The 22,991-nt window shown below is 33.2% G+C and overlaps 1 protein-coding gene and 1 pseudogene across 1 annotated transcript; both read left to right on the top strand.

The window, feature by feature from the left end:
* Window positions 1-13,608: 13,608 nt before the first annotated feature.
* Window positions 13,609-17,211, top strand: LOC116133489 ((+)-neomenthol dehydrogenase-like). The gene is made up of 5 exons (XM_031419190.1): window positions 13,609-13,851; window positions 13,944-14,199; window positions 15,370-15,447; window positions 15,538-15,723; window positions 16,630-17,211. The coding sequence occupies exons 1-5, from the start codon at window positions 13,817-13,819 to the stop codon at window positions 17,005-17,007; spliced, it is 933 nt and encodes a 310-aa protein (XP_031275050.1). The 5' UTR covers window positions 13,609-13,816; the 3' UTR covers window positions 17,008-17,211.
* On the top strand, window positions 17,197-19,265 carry LOC116133536 (annotated as a pseudogene).
* Window positions 19,266-22,991: the final 3,726 nt, after the last annotated feature.

The raw sequence follows: 22,991 nt of genomic DNA, 5'->3' as shown, positions 1-22,991 counted from the left end.
ATTAAAATCGTATTTAATTGTGTTGGTATTCGGAAGGTCTAAATAAGGGGTTATAAAAGGGACTCATGTTCAGTTGTGTATCATTGCAATTTGTTAGTTGACGTCAACAATACGTCTGGTTTTTTGTTAATTGTCTATATGTTATTTTAGTTTGTGAAAATAATATGTTTGTTCTTCACGTGCATTTTGATCGATAGTTTTTTTATTTATGTATGTTTTTGTTGTTGTTTACAGGTAAGAGATTCATGAATTGGCATGGAATAAAGGTAGGATGTCGGATTGATACTGTTAGATGAGTTGTTATTTTGATTTGTTCTTGTGAACTGAAAGTATATATTCTAAGTATTTTAATGCGAAACTGTAAGTATGTCTCCCAACCATTTTAACGGTTATTGTTAGATTTAATTATTATTTTTGTTCAGTCAATTTATTTAAATGATTGATTGTGTTATTCCTTCTAAACGGTAAGTGTCTTCCTTGATAATTTTAATATGAATACTAATTAACTTTTGTTGTTTCCGTTTTTTAGGTACTAGTTTTTATACAAATGGATAATTGTTCCATAACAATGTTAACTTGAAGATCGATTACATTTTGTTATGTTTGTTTTCAAGGAAATAAGGATTTGTGTTTATTATTTTTTTGGTACAGTCATTGATTTGGTGCGTCTCTTCTGCCGATCGATCGACATAAAATGTGAATTTGTTGATTTTGTTGGTTTCGTTTTCAAGTTACAGGGAAAAAAGTTGACGTGTTTATACAATGGCCAGCGTGTTCCGTACCAAGTTGTGTTTATTAAGTCTTCAGTAAGGTCATTGATTTGGTATGTCTGTGGTTGCAATCGATTAGCGTTAATTATATGCTCACTGATGTTTGCTAATTTTATTTTCAGCTTATAGTTTTGGCCGAATAGTGAGTATTTGTTGTCGGTATGTTCATGTGAGGCGCAATTAGTTTTTCCCTGTATTGTTGACGCTGAGTAACATTAAACGTTCATGATTTGTACTTTGTCTAACGATTAAGCATTTTTTTCGGCCATGCTATCTGATTTTTCCGACTGATATGTAAGCATTTGTTTTGGGACTGAGCTACATGATACATTTATGGATTGTTTTATGTTAACAAGACTTGTGTGAGTATTGTTTTTGCTAACTCTATTCTCAGGTGACACGATCGATCCTCAACTATTATTGAATTGTGATGCTCAGTGCATTGTTGTCATAGGGTGGCAAAATCCGATAGTAGTTGAGGTTCGATTTTGTGATTTATGAATGGAATGTTATTGTATTGGATTTGGTCATTGTGGATGTCAATGTTTTGTGCTATGGGAGTGTCATGGTTACTATCCCGGTATGATGGTGATGGTGATTCAGAGATTTGGTTATTTCGGGTTCGGTGTTGCTGGATTATGATAGTTGTTATTGTGCAAGTTATTTTGCATGCATGAACATTTGCGGTTTGACTTTTGATGATGTAAAGATTTGTTGGTTGTAGTCAATATACGATGATTTTGATGCATTCAACTGTATGTGTCCCAATCATCTATGTATTTATTAATACTCAGGCAATATATCAAAGGTGTACTTTATGGATCATGATATCTTATGCAATGAATTATAAGAAACAAATTGCCAAGCAAATCATGCTGCCCAATTATGGATGACAATCTTTTACTTCTTTTCTCAGTATGTATGCATTGCATTGGCATCTGGAATGTCTAACCAGCTTGACGTTCTTATAATGTTTTCTAAGTAGTAGATTTAACAAAAATTTTACTATCCTTTCCTTTGGTCTTGCGCCAATGAAATATTCCTAAAGTGGCCAATATATGAACTTATGGGATTGTATAAAGGTATCCAAATTCCGATCAAATTCATGGTTTGGCAGTGTTCATAGAAAAGTTATAACAACTTATAAACGCAACCAATCATATCCTAATAATTGTTCGACAATGAAATGTAGACCTCAATGACACCTTATGGATAAATTGTGGATCAGTATTTGCTCTATTACCATTCTATAGCCAAATTGATGGTTTGGCGGTGAAGTTATCAACCGTAGTCGACTTTGAAGAATCATAATTATGGACAATGGTTAGGCAACAGATTCTACACTATTTGTTAGACAATTTTTTAAAGATGTCGAACTACAATATCAAAAAAATTAAGTGGCTTAACGTCTCTCTAAGTTGGTATCAGGCAAGCTACCTAATACTTGGTATGACTATAAAAAATAAGTTGGGACTGACTAATATAGGAACAGATGGAATTGTTTATCTTTCTGATATATCAAGCTATCCAAATTTCGGCCATCCTTAGATCATGGACAAGTATTCAAATTTATGGTTTAGCAGTGTTCCTAGAAAAGTTATAACAAATTATAAACGCAATTAATCACATCTTGGTTATGGTTTGGCAATGACATGTAGACCTCGATGATACATTTTTCTGTCCAAATTCCAAGCATTCTTAAATCATGATATCACAATCGGTATTTGCCTTTTTATCATTCTATAGCCAAATTGATGGTTTGACAGTGAAGTTATTGATCACGGTAGGCTTTGAACAATCATAATTATGGACAATGGTTAGGCAACGGATTCCACACAATATGTATATATATCTATATATATATATATATATATATATATATATATATATATATATATATATATATATATATATATATATATTATATATATAAAGTTGAATACCCATGCAGGTTATATAAAGTTGAATACCCATGTAGGTTGTTCGCCATGTGACACATTTTAGAAGCTCTAAAATTGCTCTATTTGACACATGGATGACAAGCAATCAAATTGCTTATCTTGACATGTTGGATTGATATTTATTACTCCCTCTATAATTATTAATTAATTAAAAAAATGGGATCTGTATTAATAATTAATAATAATAATAATAATACAAGTGTATTGCATTGGTATTCGAAAGATGTGCATTAATAAGGTGAATACCCATGCGGGTTGTTCGCCATGTGACACATTTTGGAAGCTCTAGAATTGCTCCATTTTGACACATTGGATTGACAAGCCAATCAAATTACTCTATATTGACACGTTGGATTGTTACTTATTGCTCCATCTATAATTATTAATTAGTTAAAAAAAATGGGATCTGTATTACTAATAATAATAATAATACAGGTGCATTGCATTGGCATTCCAAGGATGTGCATTAGTAACAAGCATGGTTATCAAATTGTGTATCGTATCGTGTATCGAAAACCTAATTTTTTGAATCGTGTATCGCATATCGTATCGTATCGTAAGATACGTCTTTTTCAAAAAAATTAATAAAATAATCAAAATTTTCTAAAAATTAATATAATCCCCGAGATTAATTAAAGAATTTTGTGGCATTACTGACTTTAAATTACAGTATTACATAATTAAAATTAATCACAAAATTCCAAGATCAATGTCAATATCTATATCTCCACTTATATTATTATTATCATGTAAAATGGGCAATACATATTCCTCTTTACTTTCTCTATGCAAAATAGGTAAATTTGGACAAGTTTTAGTGAATCAGGTTGGGTGACCCGGTTTCGACCCGATTTTTTTTTTTGACATTTGACCCAAATTAATAAAGTCATATCGATTTATATCGATATTTTTAAGGATACGAACGGATACGTATAGTATCATAGGATACATATCAACATATCGAATGGTTTAGGATACACCCTCTGATACGTATCGTTGGCGACCTGTATCAAATCGTATCGTATAATACGTATCGGGTATCATAAGATACTAACAACCATGATAACAAGTATACATGTGTATTAGATTGTTATTACTAATTATTGTGGTTTAATGACATTTGTCTAGGATTTCTATCTATAATTATATGGTGCATTGTATTGACATTGGAAAACTTTCTTCGTATTGAATTCGTATTTAGTTGCATTGGTATTCGGAAGGTCTAAATAAAAAGGAAAAAGGGGCGCATGTTCAGTTGTGTATCATCGCTATTTGTTAGTACAATTTTTTAAAGATGCTGAACTATAATATTAATACATAATGAAATGGCTTAATTTCTCTTTGAGTTTATATCAGCAAATCTGGCGAACTATAATATTAATAAAAAAACTTGAAGTAGTCAATGTCTCTCTCAGTTGAAAATTTTAGTATCAGTCTATAAATGATAAAGGTTATGATTTCCATTGTAATAAACCATTTGCTGTGTTGTAATTGTACTGTTATGTGATACTTTCAATGTGATATTACTATTAATGGTTAGGATATCAGAATTTTGGTTTAATTATGGGTTAATGCACTTCCTTTTTTATTGTTGTGTTCAGAATTATGATGATGTTTGGTATTCTGATGTTTAATGTTGTTCTTAATGTAGTGTTTTTGTTAAAGTGTTGATGAAATAAATGGTATTGTTTATGTCACATAATAATATAAGTTTGCATCAAATGCAACTTAAATAAGAATTACGGTTGTCCACGTAAAAAAATTATAAAAGTAAAAAAATCTCAGTATTTATCTGAATGTGACCAATATAGAGGCATATGGAATTGTGTCAAGGTATTAAAATTCCGATCAAATTCATGGTTTACCAGTATTCCTATAAAAGTCATAACAAATTATAAACGCAACCAATCATATCGTGATAATGGTTCGGCAATGGAATGTAGACCTTAATGATACCTTATGGATAAATTGTGGATCATATATTGACTATAACCAACAAATCACCGTATATTGACTACAACTAATTCGATCTGATACATAACTGTTTGATGATGTAAAGATTTGGATATCTTGAACAATCATAGTTATGGACAATGGTTAGGCAATGGATTCCATACTATTTATTAGGCAATTTTTTAAAGTTGTCGAACAACAATATCAATAAAAAATTAAGTGGCTTAACGTCTCTCTAAGTTGGTATTAGGCAAGTTGTCTAATACTTGGTCTGACTATAAAAAATAACTTGGGAGTGACTAACATAGGAACGGATGGAAATGTTTATCTTTATGATATATCGAGCTATCCAAATTTCGATCATCCTTAAATCATGGATAAGTATTCAAATTCATGGTTTGCTAGTGTTCCTAGAAAAGTTTAACAAATTATAAGTACAATTAATTACATCCTGACTATGGTTTGGCTGCAATGGAATGTAAACCTCGATGATACCTTGATCTGTCGAAATTCCAAGCATTCTTAAATCATGATATCACAATTGGTATTTGCCCTATCACCATTTTATAGCCAAATTGATGGTTAACGTAAGTTTTACTAAAACCATCGTATTTCATTAATCTATTGATTTAACTACTTTCTTAGTCATACAGAAAATGATATTATACAAAATGGTTAAACATACAATTAATAACAATAAGATAGTGGTGTATTCCACAGCAGTCTTATAACAATAATGGTTAACCGTACAAATAACTCTGTCGAACCATATGCATCTTTAGGTGTTAATAGTTTTCTAATACATAAAAAACAAAATGCATTTTAGAATCCATATTTAACTGAGTCATATTTGACACACTTATTTATTCTTAACTGCTTAATCACAAGGTAATGGTATTGTGATTCCCAACTATAGATTTTTTTTTTTTTTTTAACTATTATGAATCTTGTGCTTTAAAACCATTATTTACCATACAATTTACAAGTGCAAATCTCTAAACAAGCAAGCAAACATAAAACAAATATTACAAAGAATAGACATTTCGAAACAACGACATAAACTGCCAACAATGACAACAACGGGACTTTCAATTCTGAAGACACTTGCAAAAGCAGAAAATAAACAAACTTTGCTACTGCTGGGAACACATTTGTTCTTCATCGAACATGATACATATATGGGATTAAAACTACTGATTGCAGTTTGCAAAAAATATAACATGCAAGCAATATATCACACTGCCGTTGCTCTGCTTATTTTACATGACAACAGAGGTATACAAATTCTAATGAAATTAGTAAAACTACCTAATCATTTCTACAAACTGAAATATTGCAGGGAAGAATTCAAGTCCCTGACTCCAACTGCAACAATTCTCATTAAAAGACCAATATTTGCGACTTGCAACAAGGAGAATCAAAATCGTATACACTAGGACAGATCAATGTCACCAGAAAATATCACATGTCATAGATGTAACGTGGATTACCAAATAGTCTATACAAAATTTAATTTTTAGTAAGTTTCTTATGTAATTTCTTGCACATGTACAAATTTAAATGTTTTTTAGTTTAATCTGAAAGTAAAAGTTAAAACTCACTCAATTATCTATAATTGATCTAAATATTTAAAAACTTATAAAGAAAAACTAATCACAAAATTACAATGATCAGTAAAACGTAAACAATATTTAATAAAAATATTAAACACCAATGATTATAACAATTTCAAATAATTAAACATGTTTGACAAACAACGATCTAAATACTGTTCCTATAACATATAAAAATAAATTTCCATTCCATTATTCATTAGATTAAATTTTACGCCAAACCACAACATATTTTGGAAACCTGCCTGTCGAACCGTTGTTAACTATTTATTACGCTCTCCCTTAATGTGCCACAAACAGTTTTGCTACCGTTTCATATCTTATTACGCAATAAGTTGTCAACACTTTTTTAATCAACATGTCTATCTGTTACTAAATGTTTGTTAAGTTTCCTGGAGCAACTTTTTTATTGTGTGATACAATACCCCAGAAATTGTTCAAACATTCTCGCATAAAAGATGAGTTCAAATTTATTCCCTCTGTTTGTTTCCTATTTCTATTTAGATAAAACAAGTCAAGATATATTCTAATGTAAAGTAACAAAATTTTAATTACAAGAATAAAATACTAGATAAAACATAAACATAAACAATATTTAATATTTTAATAGATATTTAATAACAATATTAAATAAAACTGTTTATAAAAATGTTAAAAAATTGAACATATTCAACAAACATCAATCTAAATATATTATAATCTTAATTAAAAAAAAAAAAAACTAGAAATAACCATTTCTATTACAGATTTAAAAAAAACTTTTGTAGCATTATTGATCGAACAAATCGAAGTCGAACTATATGCATGTTTCATAACCATATTGCCGAACCACAATTAAAAAATTAATAAATATATTATGACATCATCATATCATCTCTAACTTTGATACTTGACAAAATATTTATTATCCATCCTTTAAAAATGTATTAATAAAATTTTATTATTAGTAAATCACAGTGTTTATTTATCATAATAACTCAACATCTTGCCGAACCATTATTAACTACCTAACTAATATGTTGCACACCTAACAAAATATTTATTACGATTTTCTTTAATATTGTATAGATAATCTACTAACGTTTCGTATAACCTTATCCAAATAATTATTAACACTTTTTCGATCAACACGTTTATTTATTACCAGTTGTCTGTTCATATCCCACCTTTTCGTATCCTATTCTCCTATAAATATTGCTTTGACATCAATCACCCATTTAACTTTCTTCAGATACTATACACTTTAATTGTTCATTTCTTCTCCATAACTTAATTTGAAAATGGTTGACAAAACATCGCAACCAAAAGAATTTGCAACGAATACCAACAACGACCTCAACAACAATAATTCTTCACCGAGGCAACCATAAGGTATGAATGTTGCACATCTTTTGTATCATAAATTACAAAATGTCAAACAAAACAATGATACATATTTGCGGGAATATAAAAACCATTAAATTTTTTTTTTTTGATATATCGGGAGTTCATCTCATAATTATATTTACACATTCATGTTACCATTTCCATATATTTATAAAATTTGATTGTATATTGTTTCTGCAATTGATTTAGATATTTTTCAGGGAATGTCAGAATTGAGGGAGATTTTCAAAAAAGTTGAAACCAATCTGGATGATCTACATACTACAAGAGACAAATTTAGAGAAGTCATTGACCAGATGTTACAAATCATGGAATCTGCCATGGATATTATTTATAACATAAACAAAAGAGAGTATGCATCTGCACTAGAGGAACTGAACAACTATAAGAAAAATAGAAAATAAAAGTCTACATCATCCAAACCCACTTCACAGTAGGAGAAAGCGATATACTTATTTCTTTTATAATAAAAGTATTATTCTCTATATTCAATTTTATGTTGTTTTTGGTGTTACTCATTAATTGATTGAAAATTGTTCTCCATCATAACACGTTACTTTTGATTTAATTCTTCCATCTTCACACATTGGATGAATATTAATAATAATTATATAAGTACATTACATAGGTATTCCAAAAATCTAACCATTTTAAAGAAAAAAAAATATAAAGATGGAAGTTAGTCTGTTTTCAAACTTTGGCTGGAGAGAATCATATACTGTGAGAAAAAAATTTACTAGTCAATGTCAAACTTGAAAATGAACTCAATATAAATGTTAAGTTTAAACAATTGATCTTCATAATATTAATTGATATTAATAATTATAAAGGTATAATTATTAATTTTATCTTAACACAACTCTGTACATATATAGAAGTTATATTTACTATAAAACTTGTATAATTTAACAATTATCATCTCTTAATCTAATTACTTTATTATGTTAGAATAAATTTGTTTACAACCTATTTCAAAAATATTAAATAAACATACCCGCACAACGCGCGGGCCTCATGTCTAGTAACACTATATATTTGAATTCTATGTACACAATAATTTCATATAAACTATTAGGTGGGAATTTGGGCCTAGACCCAAAAAACTCATCCAAAAAACCAGGCCTAGGACCAGTCCTCACAAGGATCGGTCCTATAAGGTTCGGTCCCAAAACTGAACCAGGCCCATGGAGGAGGGCCCGAGCCCAGGTTTGATCCCTCCTCCAAGGGTCGGGCCCGATCCCAAACCCTTCTGCTTAATTTCATTTAAGCCCCTAGTGTATATTCAAAATCCCCCTATTTAATACAAAATAGATAATAAATATAATGGTTAAACTGAAATTTTATGTATTAGGGGGCATATTAAAATTTTCCAGGCCCATAGGACCGGGACTGGTCCTATGGGTCCATGATCGACCCTAGGGACCGGTCTGGGCCCTGAAAATTTTCATGGGCCTAGAAGCGGTCTCGAGACTGATTGAGCTCAGTCTTAATGGGACTAGTCCCAATTTGGGACCGGACCCATTGGGCCCAAACCCGGGACCAATTGGGCACCTCTTACTAACCTAATAAACACAACAAAACAAGGTTAAATATGTAAAATAACCTAATGGTTCAAAAGTATAAAATGGTTGTTTGTACCAATTATCTCTTGTTAACGGTTGTTGACCACAAAATGACAATCATTAAAGTTGAAATGTCCCAATCTACGCAATGAACTAGATTTTACGCTAAACTATATTGTTGTTGAAATCGTGGCATTACGATTAACAACCATTAATGTAACATCATTCAAAATTTGTGATGATGGAACCCGTTGCTATTTGAATTGGCATGAGGAGCTTGTGCAGGTTTGGTGATCTCAACAGTGCGCCCTCAATTGTTCCCTATCAACGATGACTCTAATCTCGTTCACAGGTTGTGGTGGTGTCACATGTAGAATTTCTTAGCATCTTTTATTACTGAAAAGTTGTTTTTTTTCTAAGTTTTCGATATGTTACTTATCCAATCATAATTGTGATGTGTATAGTTAGGGGTTTCTATCACACAAAAACGCAGGTCTTTATTTGTTATTTTCACGGTTCGATTCCCATTCAATCCACCCAAATTCAAACCATTATACTAGGGGTGGAAAAAAAAGACCGAAAACCGAACCGAACCAAAAACCGGACCGAAAACCGAACCGAAAATTCGGTTTTTCTAAAATCTGGTTCGGTTTTCGGTTTAAAAAATTCATAAACCGATTAATCGGTTCGGTTTTCGGTTTACACGTATTTTTAAACCGGTTAACCGAAACCGAAATATAAAACCGGTCTCAAAAATAAATAATACATATTATTATAATTAAGCCCACCGCCACTTTCTCTTTCATCTATCTTTTCCATCATTTTCAATCTTCTCCTCACTTTTCTCTTTCATCTTTCTCCTCACTTCTCTCTTTCAACTTCCTTTTTCATCATCATCTTCTCCTTTACTTTTCTCTTTCGTTTTCATCTTCTTCTTCTCCCTTTATTCTTTTCACTTTTCACCTTTTTTTTTCGTCTTCTTCTCCATCTCTTCTCCTTCAGTTTTCTCAGTCTCATTCTCTCTTAGTCTCTGTCTCTCACTCTCACTCTCTGCCTCTCACTCTCTGTCAGACTCTCATTGTCTCTTCTTTTTTCAGATCTGCGTTCTCACGTCGTCGTCGCTCAGCTGCAGTCGCCGTCGTCGTCTGTTGCCGGTGGGTTTTCAGATCTGTGTTGTCACGTTTTCAGATCTGGGGTTTGACATTGAAGATTTTGGTTTTAATTCTTGTATATGTACTGATGGCTGTGTATTTGTTAGTTAGAACTTAGAATGAATGATTTAGAACTACAAGTTTTTTGTGTTACTTCATCAATCAATGAATAATGATTTTGGAGTTGAGAATCAATTGTTATTTGGTTAGAAATGACTCAGTTGTTTGATTTTGGATCTTGGTGTTTCAAGTTTCAACGTTGTTAAACCTGGAAAAAAAAAATAAAAGGGACTGAATTGGGCCAAAAAATGCAGCCCATAATGGTGACCGAATTGGGCCGAAAAAGGCAGCCCATCATAAATTTTAATTAACCGGTTTAAAAACCGGTTAACCGATTAACCGAACCGAATTTTCGGTTCGGTTTATAACCGGTTTATAATCGAAATCGGACCGGTTTCGGTTCAATTTATTTTTAAAACCGAAAACCGGTTCGGTTCAAACAACAGGTTAACCGGTCCGGTTAACCGGATTTTTCCACCCCGACATTATACAACAATCAAGTCAATTTATCATTCTAAACCAAAAACTCAATCATATTGTAAAACAAAACTCAATAAAAAACTCAAAGTCTCAAACTAAACCCTAAAGACTCTTTATACTTTAAACCCATCATCAACACACTTCTCAATTATCTATAAGCAACACAACAATATTTCACAATAAGTTAATTGAACAAATTAGGAGAAGAATCATATTACACACCTTAAATTCGAAACCAGTGAATGTAGATAGTTTCCTTTGCCAAAATTGATAATAAAGTAATAAACATGATCAATCCGCCCAAACCTAACACAAAATCAGCATTTTCTTTTCGAAATAAGACGAAGGAGGGAACTCTTAAGATTTGCTTCAATGGAGTTGAAGAAGTGAGGGTTAATATTTATATAGGGGTATTTAGTATTTTCATCTATGAAATTAGTGGAAAATGAAAAAAGTGTTGTTTCCTGAGAAAAAAAAAAAAAGTAAAATGTGCTGCTTTTCAATTCCACTTCCAAAATAAAAGCATTAAATATAATTTCTCTGATGTGTTTGGTAAATTAGAATATGTGTAATAACAAAGCATATTTTTATAATACTATATTTGTATTTTGATAAGAATTTAATAAATATTTAAAAATATATTAAATAATTTATCAATTAATTAATAATTCAAAAATAATTTGAAGATATTGGATGTGGCCATTGATGGTCAATGTTGGTCACCAATGATGCATTGGTATCACATTTGATCCTTTTGAGACCGACAAATTTGAATATGGTGATTCCACTCTGGCAGATTTTGGCACATAAGGCGATTGTCTTCGAAAATATCACTATATTCTTGTAGATCCAGATTTATAATTTTTATTAAAGTAAACGACATGATCCCACCAAGGTTTAGCCAAATAACAAGTTCTCATCCCTGTTTTTATAAATTTTAAATTAACATTGTTAACAAATTTTAGGTTTAAATACAGGTCAAACGGGCTATTACCATACTGCCCTTGACCAATACGTTACTTTCAAATTTATTTTAGTAACACCCTTTTCTTCGACCTTCACATTCTCCAACCACTCAGCCACTGTCACTACCGCCATCCACCACCGCCACCTAGCTACTATCACCATCTAACCGAATTAATAAAATTTCAGAAAAATCCTATACATCTCAAATTCATTCACCAACACCCTTTTGAATCCAAACCCACCCAACTCTCTAAATTTTCTTTCAATCCAAACAAACTTCATCACCAACAATCCCAACAACACATCACCAACAATCCCAACAAATTTCTACTAATGACGTACGACAACACGATGACGGGGCTGGAGTCATCTTTGGCTTCAAGTCCGGTGAGCACGAATCAATTACGCCTCACAGATCAAATCCCTTTAACATTCAAATTACCAGAAATAAAATTTCTGCTCATGATTGGACTGACGTTCATAAGCTCTAGAGAAGCTTATTTTTTTTTTCAGGAACTAGTAACAAAAAAGGATAAATAAAATTACACAGTAATAGCACAAGTTCTTTGGACAGCTTGCTCATAAGAGAGACAATCTGAGAGTGATACCACGCGCCTGATTGACGGCCTCTACTTCAAGTTCACCTAGCTATGAACATAGCATTTCTTCAGCTTCCTCTACCAAACGCAGCCGTTCCAGAACTTTCTGAAGCTCAACTCTCATTTGTTCTTCTCTTCAACTCTCTTTCGAGCTCTTCGTTTCTCTTCTTTAGATCTTCTTCTTCTCTTTCTTTAATATATATAACAAATTATTATCTTGTATTAACAAAATTTCTTATCTACATGTTCGTAAATTGCCTTATATATTTTATTTAGATCTTCTTCTTCTCTTTCTTTAATGTTGTTGTTATTCTTCTTCTCGACTCCTAGTGCCACTGCCATTGCTGGAGCCATTTTTTATTGGTGAATTAAAAATTGAATGATTTCTTTTCTTTTGATTTGGTGCTCCAATGAAGATGAAGTGCTCTTTTATTTATAGCCTTCGGTTCACTTTGCTTTGTTATGTCCGGTCGGTGGCGACTTCCCATCATTTTCAACCTTCTCACAGCCAACCTGACCACCACCTGTTTGACAAAATTCCTCACCCAAAGCCACCATCCAGCCACTTTACCCTTCGAGATGTGAAGGACTATTTTGAAATTTTATTTTTATTTCAATTTAATTTAAGATTTAATGTAGAGCAAAAGACTATTTTACCCTTTTAACGCTTACATTAAATGATGTTTTGTTAATTCAAGGTGGGATCTGAGATTTATGAAAACAGGTGGGAACTTGTGATTTCCCTAAACCTTGGGCGGGAACATCTCAATTACTCTTTTTATTATTTATATTTTATAAGAAATTTTGAATTTTTTTATTAATTATATTTAATTAAATATTTTAAAGCATGTTGTTGAAGTCTGTAGTGCTTGACGCTTGTGCAGTGGAACCAGGCCGAGTTACAGGTTTATGAAACCTGAAATTATGAAACCAGGGGTGGGAATTTGTCATTTCTCTAAACCTTGGGCGGGAACATGTCGATTACTCTTTTTATTATTTATATTTTATAAGAAATTTTGAATTTTTTTATTAATTATATTTAATTAAATATTTTAAAGCATGTTGTTGAAGTCTGTAGTGCTTGACTCTTGTGCAGTGGAACCAGGCCGAGTTACAGGTTTGTTTTTCACTATTTAATGGCTAGTGGCCTTTTTATACCGTCTAATGAATTAAGTCTTCTGATTGATTGTCATCTAAAAACTCTGCATTGAGCTTTCCGAGTGGCGAGTTTAACTGATTCCTCTTGCAGGCAGGCCACAGCAAGCCAAATGCAAAAATTAAAAATCTATTAGAAACTCATCTTGAAACCACTCCAATGGATCCAGCAGTAGAAGCCAATGGAAAGCAAGGGTAAGAATCTATTTAGTTTAAGGTTATTTGAGTGAGTTAATTAACAAGGGTAAATTAAAAATGGTGGTTGTTTCTTGTTTTTTTTTTGACAGAGAGAGTCAGAGATATGCGGTGGTTACCGGCGCAAACAAAGGCATCGGGCTTGAAACTGTGCGGCAGCTTGCGTGTCATGGCGTCAAAGTCATTTTAACCGCTAGAGACTCAAGTAGAGGACTCAAAGCTGTATCTTCGCTTCATCAAATGGGATTAAGTTCTGTCGTTTTCCACCAGCTTGATGTTTTGGACCCCCTCAGCGTTGTCTCTTTGGCCAACTTTATAAGGGAAAATTTTGGAAGGCTTGACATCTTGGTAAGAAAATTAAGCTTTTTCTTTATTTACAACTTTAATTCATGCAATATACTGCTGAATCTGTCATAAAGATTTGAAATCTTAGCGCTAATTAACGAAGTAATTTGAAGTCTAGGATATATATTATATAGTAAAGAAATATGCGTGAATCCCAGATGAAAATCAAGGGAGCAATAAAACAAGTATATATAGATTACTGTTATAAGGAGCATTTGATTCATTATGGATGATCCAATATTTCCCCAATATTTACTGTAGAGAGAACCAGCAATTTGTTTCAGTGTTTTTTTTTTTCTTACTACTTGCTAGATCCATGGTTTTGGGCCAAATTGCATACACCAAAGTTGCTTTTTTAGGTGGCCACTTAATAAGAAGAGAGAAACCACGATTCTCAGGAAGAATAGTGAATTTATTTGTTCTTTTGCTAAATGGGGCATAAAGGCTAAATTAGTCAGATGTCTCTAGCAAGGGGCAATAAGCATTGGGATGACTGTTAGTCTCCACTCGTTAATAGTATTACCAAGTGTGTCATGCACTGGCCGATTTTTAGTCAGGAATTTTTGTTTCGTCACTAGAAATTGTGTCCAAAAATCAATTTTCTGGCGCCCACATTCCTCTTAGGATGAAATTTCTGTCCTTTCTTGAGGCCATTAAATGCCCTTCTTCAATATAAGGTCTACCATTTAGTGCTCTTAATGTAGGCCCATCCTTGCAGACATTCATTAACAGGATTTATTTATAAAGTGTCCTTGAAGAAAAGTGTAGTAGAGCTCATCTATATTTCCTTTGCTATGCATTAATGTTTTCGTTAATAAGCATTATAATTGTTCTTTCGTTTCCCTCCTACTTCCCTGGATCTATGCAGAATATTACACAAGAACAAGAAATCAGTGCACAAATACCATAAACTTTTTAGCCCCATGAGTAAAATGTTTACTTTGATCTTCTGAAATAAGAATTAATTTATGTGTGCTGTCACATTGTCTTTTGAGCATGTATATTTAGCCAAGAAAAACTGCACAATCTTTGTTCACTTCATGTATTAGTCTGAATTTAAACCAATGCCATGGCTTCCTTCAGTTCCATATGTTAATATCTTTTGGATATGCATATAGTATACACCTTACCCAGTCCCATATAATGAGTGAATTAATTATCTAATTTGTGCAGGTTAATAATGCTGCTGCTAGTGGAGTTATAGTGGATGAAGATGGCTTAAGGGCCTTAAATATAGATCCAGCATCTTGGGTCAGTTCAACTTAAGTCATACATTCTTTATGATTATGAATAGACACTTGCCATAAACAGTCACTGGTAACAAATTGTTGAAGCATGCAGCTCTCAGGCAAGGTGACCAACATAATTCAAGATGTGATTAAACACACATATGAAAAGGCTGAAGAATGCCTGAATACTAATTACTATGGTCTCAGAAGAGTAACAGAAGCACTCCTTCCACTCTTACAGCAATCCACTTCAGGAGCAAAAATAGTTAACGTCTCCTCCCTCAGGAGTGAGTTAAGAGTAAGCACACCCTTTATCCCTTCTCTGCTCAAGTTTTAGTGCTTCATACTTGTTGCTATTATCATCTAGCTTTTTATCAACTGCATTGCATATATATAATATACTCTTATCAGTAATATTCTCAGCGACATTCTCAACTGACATGGTTAATACTGTAACAACAACACATTAATTATAGAAAAGTAACATAGCTTATCACATATCTTACTATTAAAACGTTGTTGTCACATATCTGAATTGAGATTCAAACTTGGGTTCCAACTTTGTAAGCATAAAAGAACTTATAGTCTACTTGATACTCAATACTTTCTAGGTGAAAATAAAAAAAACCTCCCCACTTGCATGGTTGCACCTAGGCGTTTCACATTTCGTCTTTAGATTACAATTTAATGGGCACAGGAGGAGTTTCTCATACTTTTAATGGTATTTGTGTACTATGGTCTATATATGGAGTTTATTGCGCCTTGGCTTTTCACATGTGTTCTCTTGCCACAAAAGTAATGTATGAATGTGGAGTTTCTCATAATAATAATTGTGTTTGTATACTATAGTTTATATATGGAGTTTGCTTGATGCATATTATGAATTGAACAAACTACGCTGCATCCAGCCAAAAATTTAGGGACCCCCTGAAAATAATGATCTGAACTTCCATCATCTGCTGTAAATGCACCATCTCCTGCATTTAATGTTGGGTGAGGCTACACTACTCTTTATTGAACATGTGGTCAACCTAATTGATACATATTTGTCTTGAACCCATCAGAGTTGAGCTTACTCTAGTTTTATGCATTGTTGTTTGCCAAAATAAGCAGGGGATATATGACAAAACTTAAAGGAAAATTTACCATAATCACATATTATATAGTTAGGTATACTTGTCAACGGATACATTATTGTATGCAGAGGATTCCTAGTGAGTCCACAAGAAATGAACTTGGGAGTGCAGAAACCCTGAGTGAAGAGAAATTGGATGCTGTAGTGAAAAGATTTTTGCATGACTTCAAGGAAAATGCACTTGAAGCCAATGGATGGTCCACAATGCTTCCTGCTTATAGCATCTCCAAGGCCATTGTCAACGCATACACAAGAGTTCTTGCAAGGAAGTACCCCGAAATGTGTATAAATTGTGTTCACCCTGGCTATGTTGATACAGACCTGAATTGGCATACAGGGTCGATGACTGTGGAAGAGGGAGCTAGAGGTCCAGTGATGTGTGCTCTATTGCCCAGAGGAGGCTGTACAGGCTGCTATTTTGATCAAACCCAAGTAGCTGATTTCTAACCTGTTTCATCTATCATAAACGTCAACGTGATAATGATGTTTTAAATAAATATCTACATGACTGATTTTTACAAGTTTGAATTACTGTCTACGGATGATGTATCACGTTCCTGGTCCCAAAAACTCTTTTAATTTATTGGATGATGTTGGACCTTTGTTTCATTGAAGACAAATTCATAGAAGAGTGCAATGGGGAACGTCTCAGCATTTATCCACTATCAGTTGCTTGAAAGTATATATGTGGGTTGATATGTAAATATAAAACATATATTGTTTTTTTGTAATTATCCACGCACATATATGAATCACATATATAATTGTGGGGAGCCAATCAGAATGTGCAGTCTCTTACAATTAGCCGCATAAAATCACTATCTATAAAGCTGGAAACAGATTTGGCTTTGATGAGCATCTTGGTATGAATCCGAGCATCTTCTATATGCTTGATATTCTCAAGATGTTTGGAACAAAATTGTAGATTATCACCATGTATCTTACCACTTAGATTTGTGCTATATCTCTTCATGAGGTGAAAAAGGTTCGGCTGAAAAGCTACACCACAAGCCAGGGAAGTAAGCAATCCATCATAGAATCATAGGGGCAGTATGGCAATGGAAATCAACGAAAACCATGGAGCTGAGAGGTAAGCATTTTGCAGGTCTTCGTTGTTACACAGTTAAACCATTTTGTTTTATGGTTAGTGTTCAATTTGTGGAGTGTTGTTTCGGGTGCAAACAAAGGCATTGGCTTCGAAATTGTGCGGCAGCTTGCATCTCAAAGTCAACATGTAGTGGTTGTGTTAACAGCAAGAGATGAAAATAAAGGAAAGGATGCAACATCAACGCTCCATGAGATGGGTTTAACGAACGTAATTTTTCATCACCTTGATGTTCTGGATCCTGTCATGATCGACTCCTTGACCAAATTCATCCAAGACAACTTTGGACGGCTTGACATCTTGGTAAGGGAATTTTGCCGCTGTGAATTATCATTCCAAGAGAAAAAAGTCCACTGTCTAGTGCAGCGCCTGCAATTATGCATCTTTAACCAAAAGAAGAAATTTCATAATCTTATGCAATCCTGATCATAATTTATTAATACAAAAGTGAAAATCATACCAAGTTACTACATTCTTGGTTTGTACCTGAAAACTGATTATATGTTTTATGCAGGTTAATAATGCTGGAGTTTCTTCAGTTAAAATCAATGAAGAAGGTCTAAGGGCCTTAAATATAGATCCCACTTCTTGGGTAAGTTTAAGTTTTTAAAAATTTGCAAGCTTTATCAATCACCAACAATCACACCAGAAACAGGAGCTTCTAACTACAATTTTATACACCTCTCAGACCAAGCAGCCAAAATGGTTCAAGGTCTTATTGAACAGACCTATGAGAAGTCAGATGAATGCTTGAATACCAATTATTATGGAGTTAAAAAGAGTTACAGAAGCTCTCCTCCCACTCTTGAAGCTTTCCACTTCAGGAGCAAGGATAGTTAACATCTCCTCCATTAGAGGAGAGCTAAGAGTAAGCACGGCCTATTCTCTCAATAACCATCATCCTCGTGATCACTCAAGCATTGCACTGTTTTTATTTTTTTATTGTTTACTGTTGGATGTGGTTCATACACTTTGCATGAGGCTAACGGATTATCGGCGAACACTAACGCACTCGGGGGGTCTCGCTTCAATATTTTGTGTGATTTGATGATAGTTTCAACATTTACTACCCTATATTCCTCGGATATTCTCACATGTTCATTTAGTTCTAAAGTGAAATCTTTGAATATAATATCATAAGTAACCCTTGGAAATAATTGTTTAATAAAAGCACCATTCTGTACAGAGAATTCCAAGCAAGAGCGTAAGAGATGAACTGGGGGATGTAGAAACATTGCACGAAGATAAACTGGATGCTTTGATAAGAAATTTTTTGCAAGATTTGAAAGAAAATACTATTGAAGCCAACGGGTGGCCAGAAATGGTACCTGCATACAGCATTTCTAAGGCCATCCTCAATGCCTACACCAGAATTCTGGCAAAGAAGCACCCAAGTATGTGCATAAATTGCGTTCATCCCCGGCTTCGTCAAGACAGATCTAAATATGCATACCGGAACAATGAGTGTGCAAGAGGGGGCTACAGGATGCTATTTTGATGAAACCCAATTGGCTGAATTCTAAGCTTACACTTTATCACTGTTAGCTTCTTGTAAACTTGTATACCCATCTGGGTTTTCCCATAAAATTCATGAGAATAGTTCTTAGATTAATCAGAATATTTGGGTGTGATTTTTTATGAATATTATGCTACTTTTTTTTTTTTAATATTGAAAATGTTAAAAAAAATGTGAAAAATAAAAATGCATTGGACATGTTTGTTTGAAAATCATGGTTGTTAGTATCCTACGATACCCGATACGTATCATACGATAAGATTCGATACAGGTCGCCAACGATACGTATCAGAGAATGTATCATAAATNTATTCTCACATGTTCATTTAGTTCTAAAGTGAAATCTTTGAATATAATATCATAAGTAACCCTTAGAAATTATTGTTTAATAAAAGCACCATTCTGTACAGAGAATTCCAAGCAAAAGCGTAAGAGATGAACTCGGGGATGCAGAAACATTGCACGAAGATAAACTGGATGATTTGATATGAAAATCTTTGCAAGATTTGAAAGAAAATACGATTGAAGCCAACGGGTGGCCAGAAATGGTACCTGCATACAGCATTTCCAAGGCCATCCTCAATGCCTACACCAGAATTCTGGCAAAGAAGCACCCAAGTATGTGCATAAATTGCGTTCATCCCCGGCTTCGTCAAGACAGATCTAAATATGCATACCGGAACAATGAGTGTGCAAGAGGGGGCTACAGGATGCTATTTTGATGAAACCCAATTGGCTGAATTCTAAGCTTACACTTTATCACTGTTAGCTTCTTGTAAACTTGTATACCCATCTGGGTTTTCCCATAAAATTCATGAGAATAGTTCTTAGATTAATCAGAATATTTGGGTGTGATTTTTTATGAATATTATGCTACTTTTTTTTTTTTAATATTGAAAATGTTAAAAAAAATGTGAAAAATAAAAATGCATTGGACATGTTTGTTTGAAAATCATGGTTGTTAGTATCCTACGATACCCGATACGTATCATACGATAAGATTCGATACAGGTCGCCAACGATACGTATCAGAGAATGTATCATAAATTTTTCGATACGTTGATATGTATCCTACGATACAATATGTATCCGTTCATATCCTTAAAAATATCGATATAAATTGATATGACTTTATTAATTTGGGCCAAAGGTCCAAAAAAAATTTCGGGTCACCCAACCCGATTCACTAAAACCTGTCCAAATTTACCTATTTTGCATGGAGAAAGTGAAGAGGAATATATATTGCCCATTTTACATGATAATAATAATATAAGTAGAGATATAATTATTGACATTGATCTTGAAAATGATATGAATGGTTAAGAGAAAATAATATAGATTCTTAATTTGTTGATTAATTTTGATTATGTAATACCATAATTTAAAGCCAATAATATCACAAAATTCTTTAATTAATCATGGGGATGATATTAATTTTTAAAAAATTTTGATTATTTTATTAATTTTTTTGAAAAAGGCATATCTACGATACGATACGATACGCGATACACGATTCAAAAAATTAGGTTTTCGATACACGATACAATACCCGATTTGATAACCATGCTGAAAATGTTATTTGAAAACGAGAAAAATGAAAATTTGTTTGACATAAAAGATGGAAAAGACAAAATTTATCACCTACACACTTGAAGAAACCTCTTTGAATTATCACTTTTTTGTTTGTTTGGAAATGTTTGTCTCAAATATGTCAATGGTTCCAATGTTTTGTTCAAAATTTTGATTTGAAGTTTTTGTTTTAAAAAAGAGAAGAAAAAAATATAAAAAAGAATGAGAATAAATGAATTGTTTATTTAACTTTAAATTTTTTATATTAAAGAGATATGCATCTCTCTACGCCTCCTCTCTTTTCTCTAATCCAATTCTTTCAAAACGTTGATCGAATGCAAATTTCTATGAAAAAATGAAAAAAGAACATGCAAAACGGTAACCGGTCATACCCTAATTCTTTTAAGGGTGCGTTTGGTTCACATTTATATATACATAAACAATAATACTAGGGACACCGAAAATGTGTACCGGCCTACGTGTAACACACATATGTTTTGTTTAACAATTTTTTTCTAGTGAACGGCCGTCCATTAAATTTGAACGGTCGTTCACTCACATGGACGCCCGTCCATATTATATGGACGGGCGTCCATATACAAGGGACGGGCGTCCCCATTTAAAGGACGCCCGTCCATAAATAAAATATGAAAATAAAAAAAAAAACTTTGGGGACGGCCGTCCAAAATTTCTGGACGGCCGTCCCTTATGTTTGGACGGGCGTCCATGAGGAATGGACGCCCGTCCATACTTAAAAAAAAAAAAAAAAACATTTGGACGGGCGTCCATTAGGAATGGACCCCGTCCATACTTTAAAAAAAATATTATAATTTTCGTCTCTTCCTCATTCCCCAGCGCCTATGTTCTCATGTACCCACATAAATTGCATCAAATTTCATACCTTAGAATTCGTCTTCTTCCTCTTCATTCCCCAGCGCCTATGTTCTCATGTACCCACATAATTGCATCAAAATTTCATACCTTAGAAAGCACCTTTCCAAGATACTCAGAACCCATCCTGTTACTAAGATGCCTGTATTCTGGGCTGTTTGCAAAGTACTCCCGCTCTCTACATCAAGCAGTAACATATCAACACTTTTGTTATATCAGCTGGAGAGCATATAACTACGCCATCCAAAGATACTGTAGCTTATTGATCTTCCTTCAAGGATCTGAAATCCCACATAATAGGAGCAAGTCCTAAATTTGCAGAAATGTTGATACGATTTCAAAAGACAAGAAATGAAACCCCCGTGCCACAGTGGGATGTGTTCTTTTCACCTTAGTTTTACAACAAATTTCTTGTACAACAAAATGTTCAGACGAAGAACTAACAGGAGAACGAGCTGGGAATGAAGAGGAAGAAGACATTTTTTTTTTTTTTTAAAGTATGGACGGCATCCATTCCTATGGACGCCCGTCCAAACGTTTTTTTTTTTTTTTTTTTTTTTAAGTATGACGGGCGTCCATTCCTAATGGACGCCGTCCACATAAGGGACGGCCGTCCAAAATTTATGGACGGCCGTCCCCAAAGTTTTTTTTTTATTTTCATATTTTATTTATGGACGGGCGTCCTTAAATGGGGACGCCCGTCCCTTGTATATGGACGCCCGTCCATATAATATGGACGGGCGTCCATGCGAGTGAACGACCGTCCAAATTTAATGGACGGCCGTTCACTAGAAAAAAATTATTAAACAAAACAGATGCGTGTTACACGTAGGCCGGTACACATTTTCGGTGTAAAATTTTCGGTGTCCCTAGCATTATCATACATAATCTAACACCACTTTTAAAATGTATCATCCACATCCACTCAAAAATCACACCAACTAACTTATAAAAAAAATTATGCTAAACATACAAAATTTATAAAATCAACAATTTTACTTGAATATAGTGTTTACACATTTCAAATGGATTTTTTTTTTTTTAACTAATTTTAAGTGATTTTTATGGATTAGAATATAGAGAAATTTGTATGAAAATGTGTTAAATAAATAAATAGTTTAAATAGTCAAAACTCAATGGTTGGAGGTAAGGGTATTTTGCCCATTATTTGGACGATTCGGACTCCAAGGTATAGCTTTCAAAAAATTGGTTAATTCTTGGAGCTCCCTCAACTTTTGCTTACGTCTTTAATAACCCATTTTTTATTTTTTATGTATTGTGTATTTTTTAGGGTTATTAAATAATAACCAAAATTTTCGAGAGCCTACATAATTAACTAAAACAAACTTT

Source organism: Pistacia vera, unplaced genomic scaffold (genome assembly GCF_008641045.1).
Source record: "Pistacia vera cultivar Batoury unplaced genomic scaffold, PisVer_v2 Contig270, whole genome shotgun sequence".
Taxonomy (NCBI): Eukaryota; Viridiplantae; Streptophyta; class Magnoliopsida; order Sapindales; family Anacardiaceae; genus Pistacia; species Pistacia vera.
This window is presented reverse-complemented; position numbering and strand designations above follow the sequence as displayed.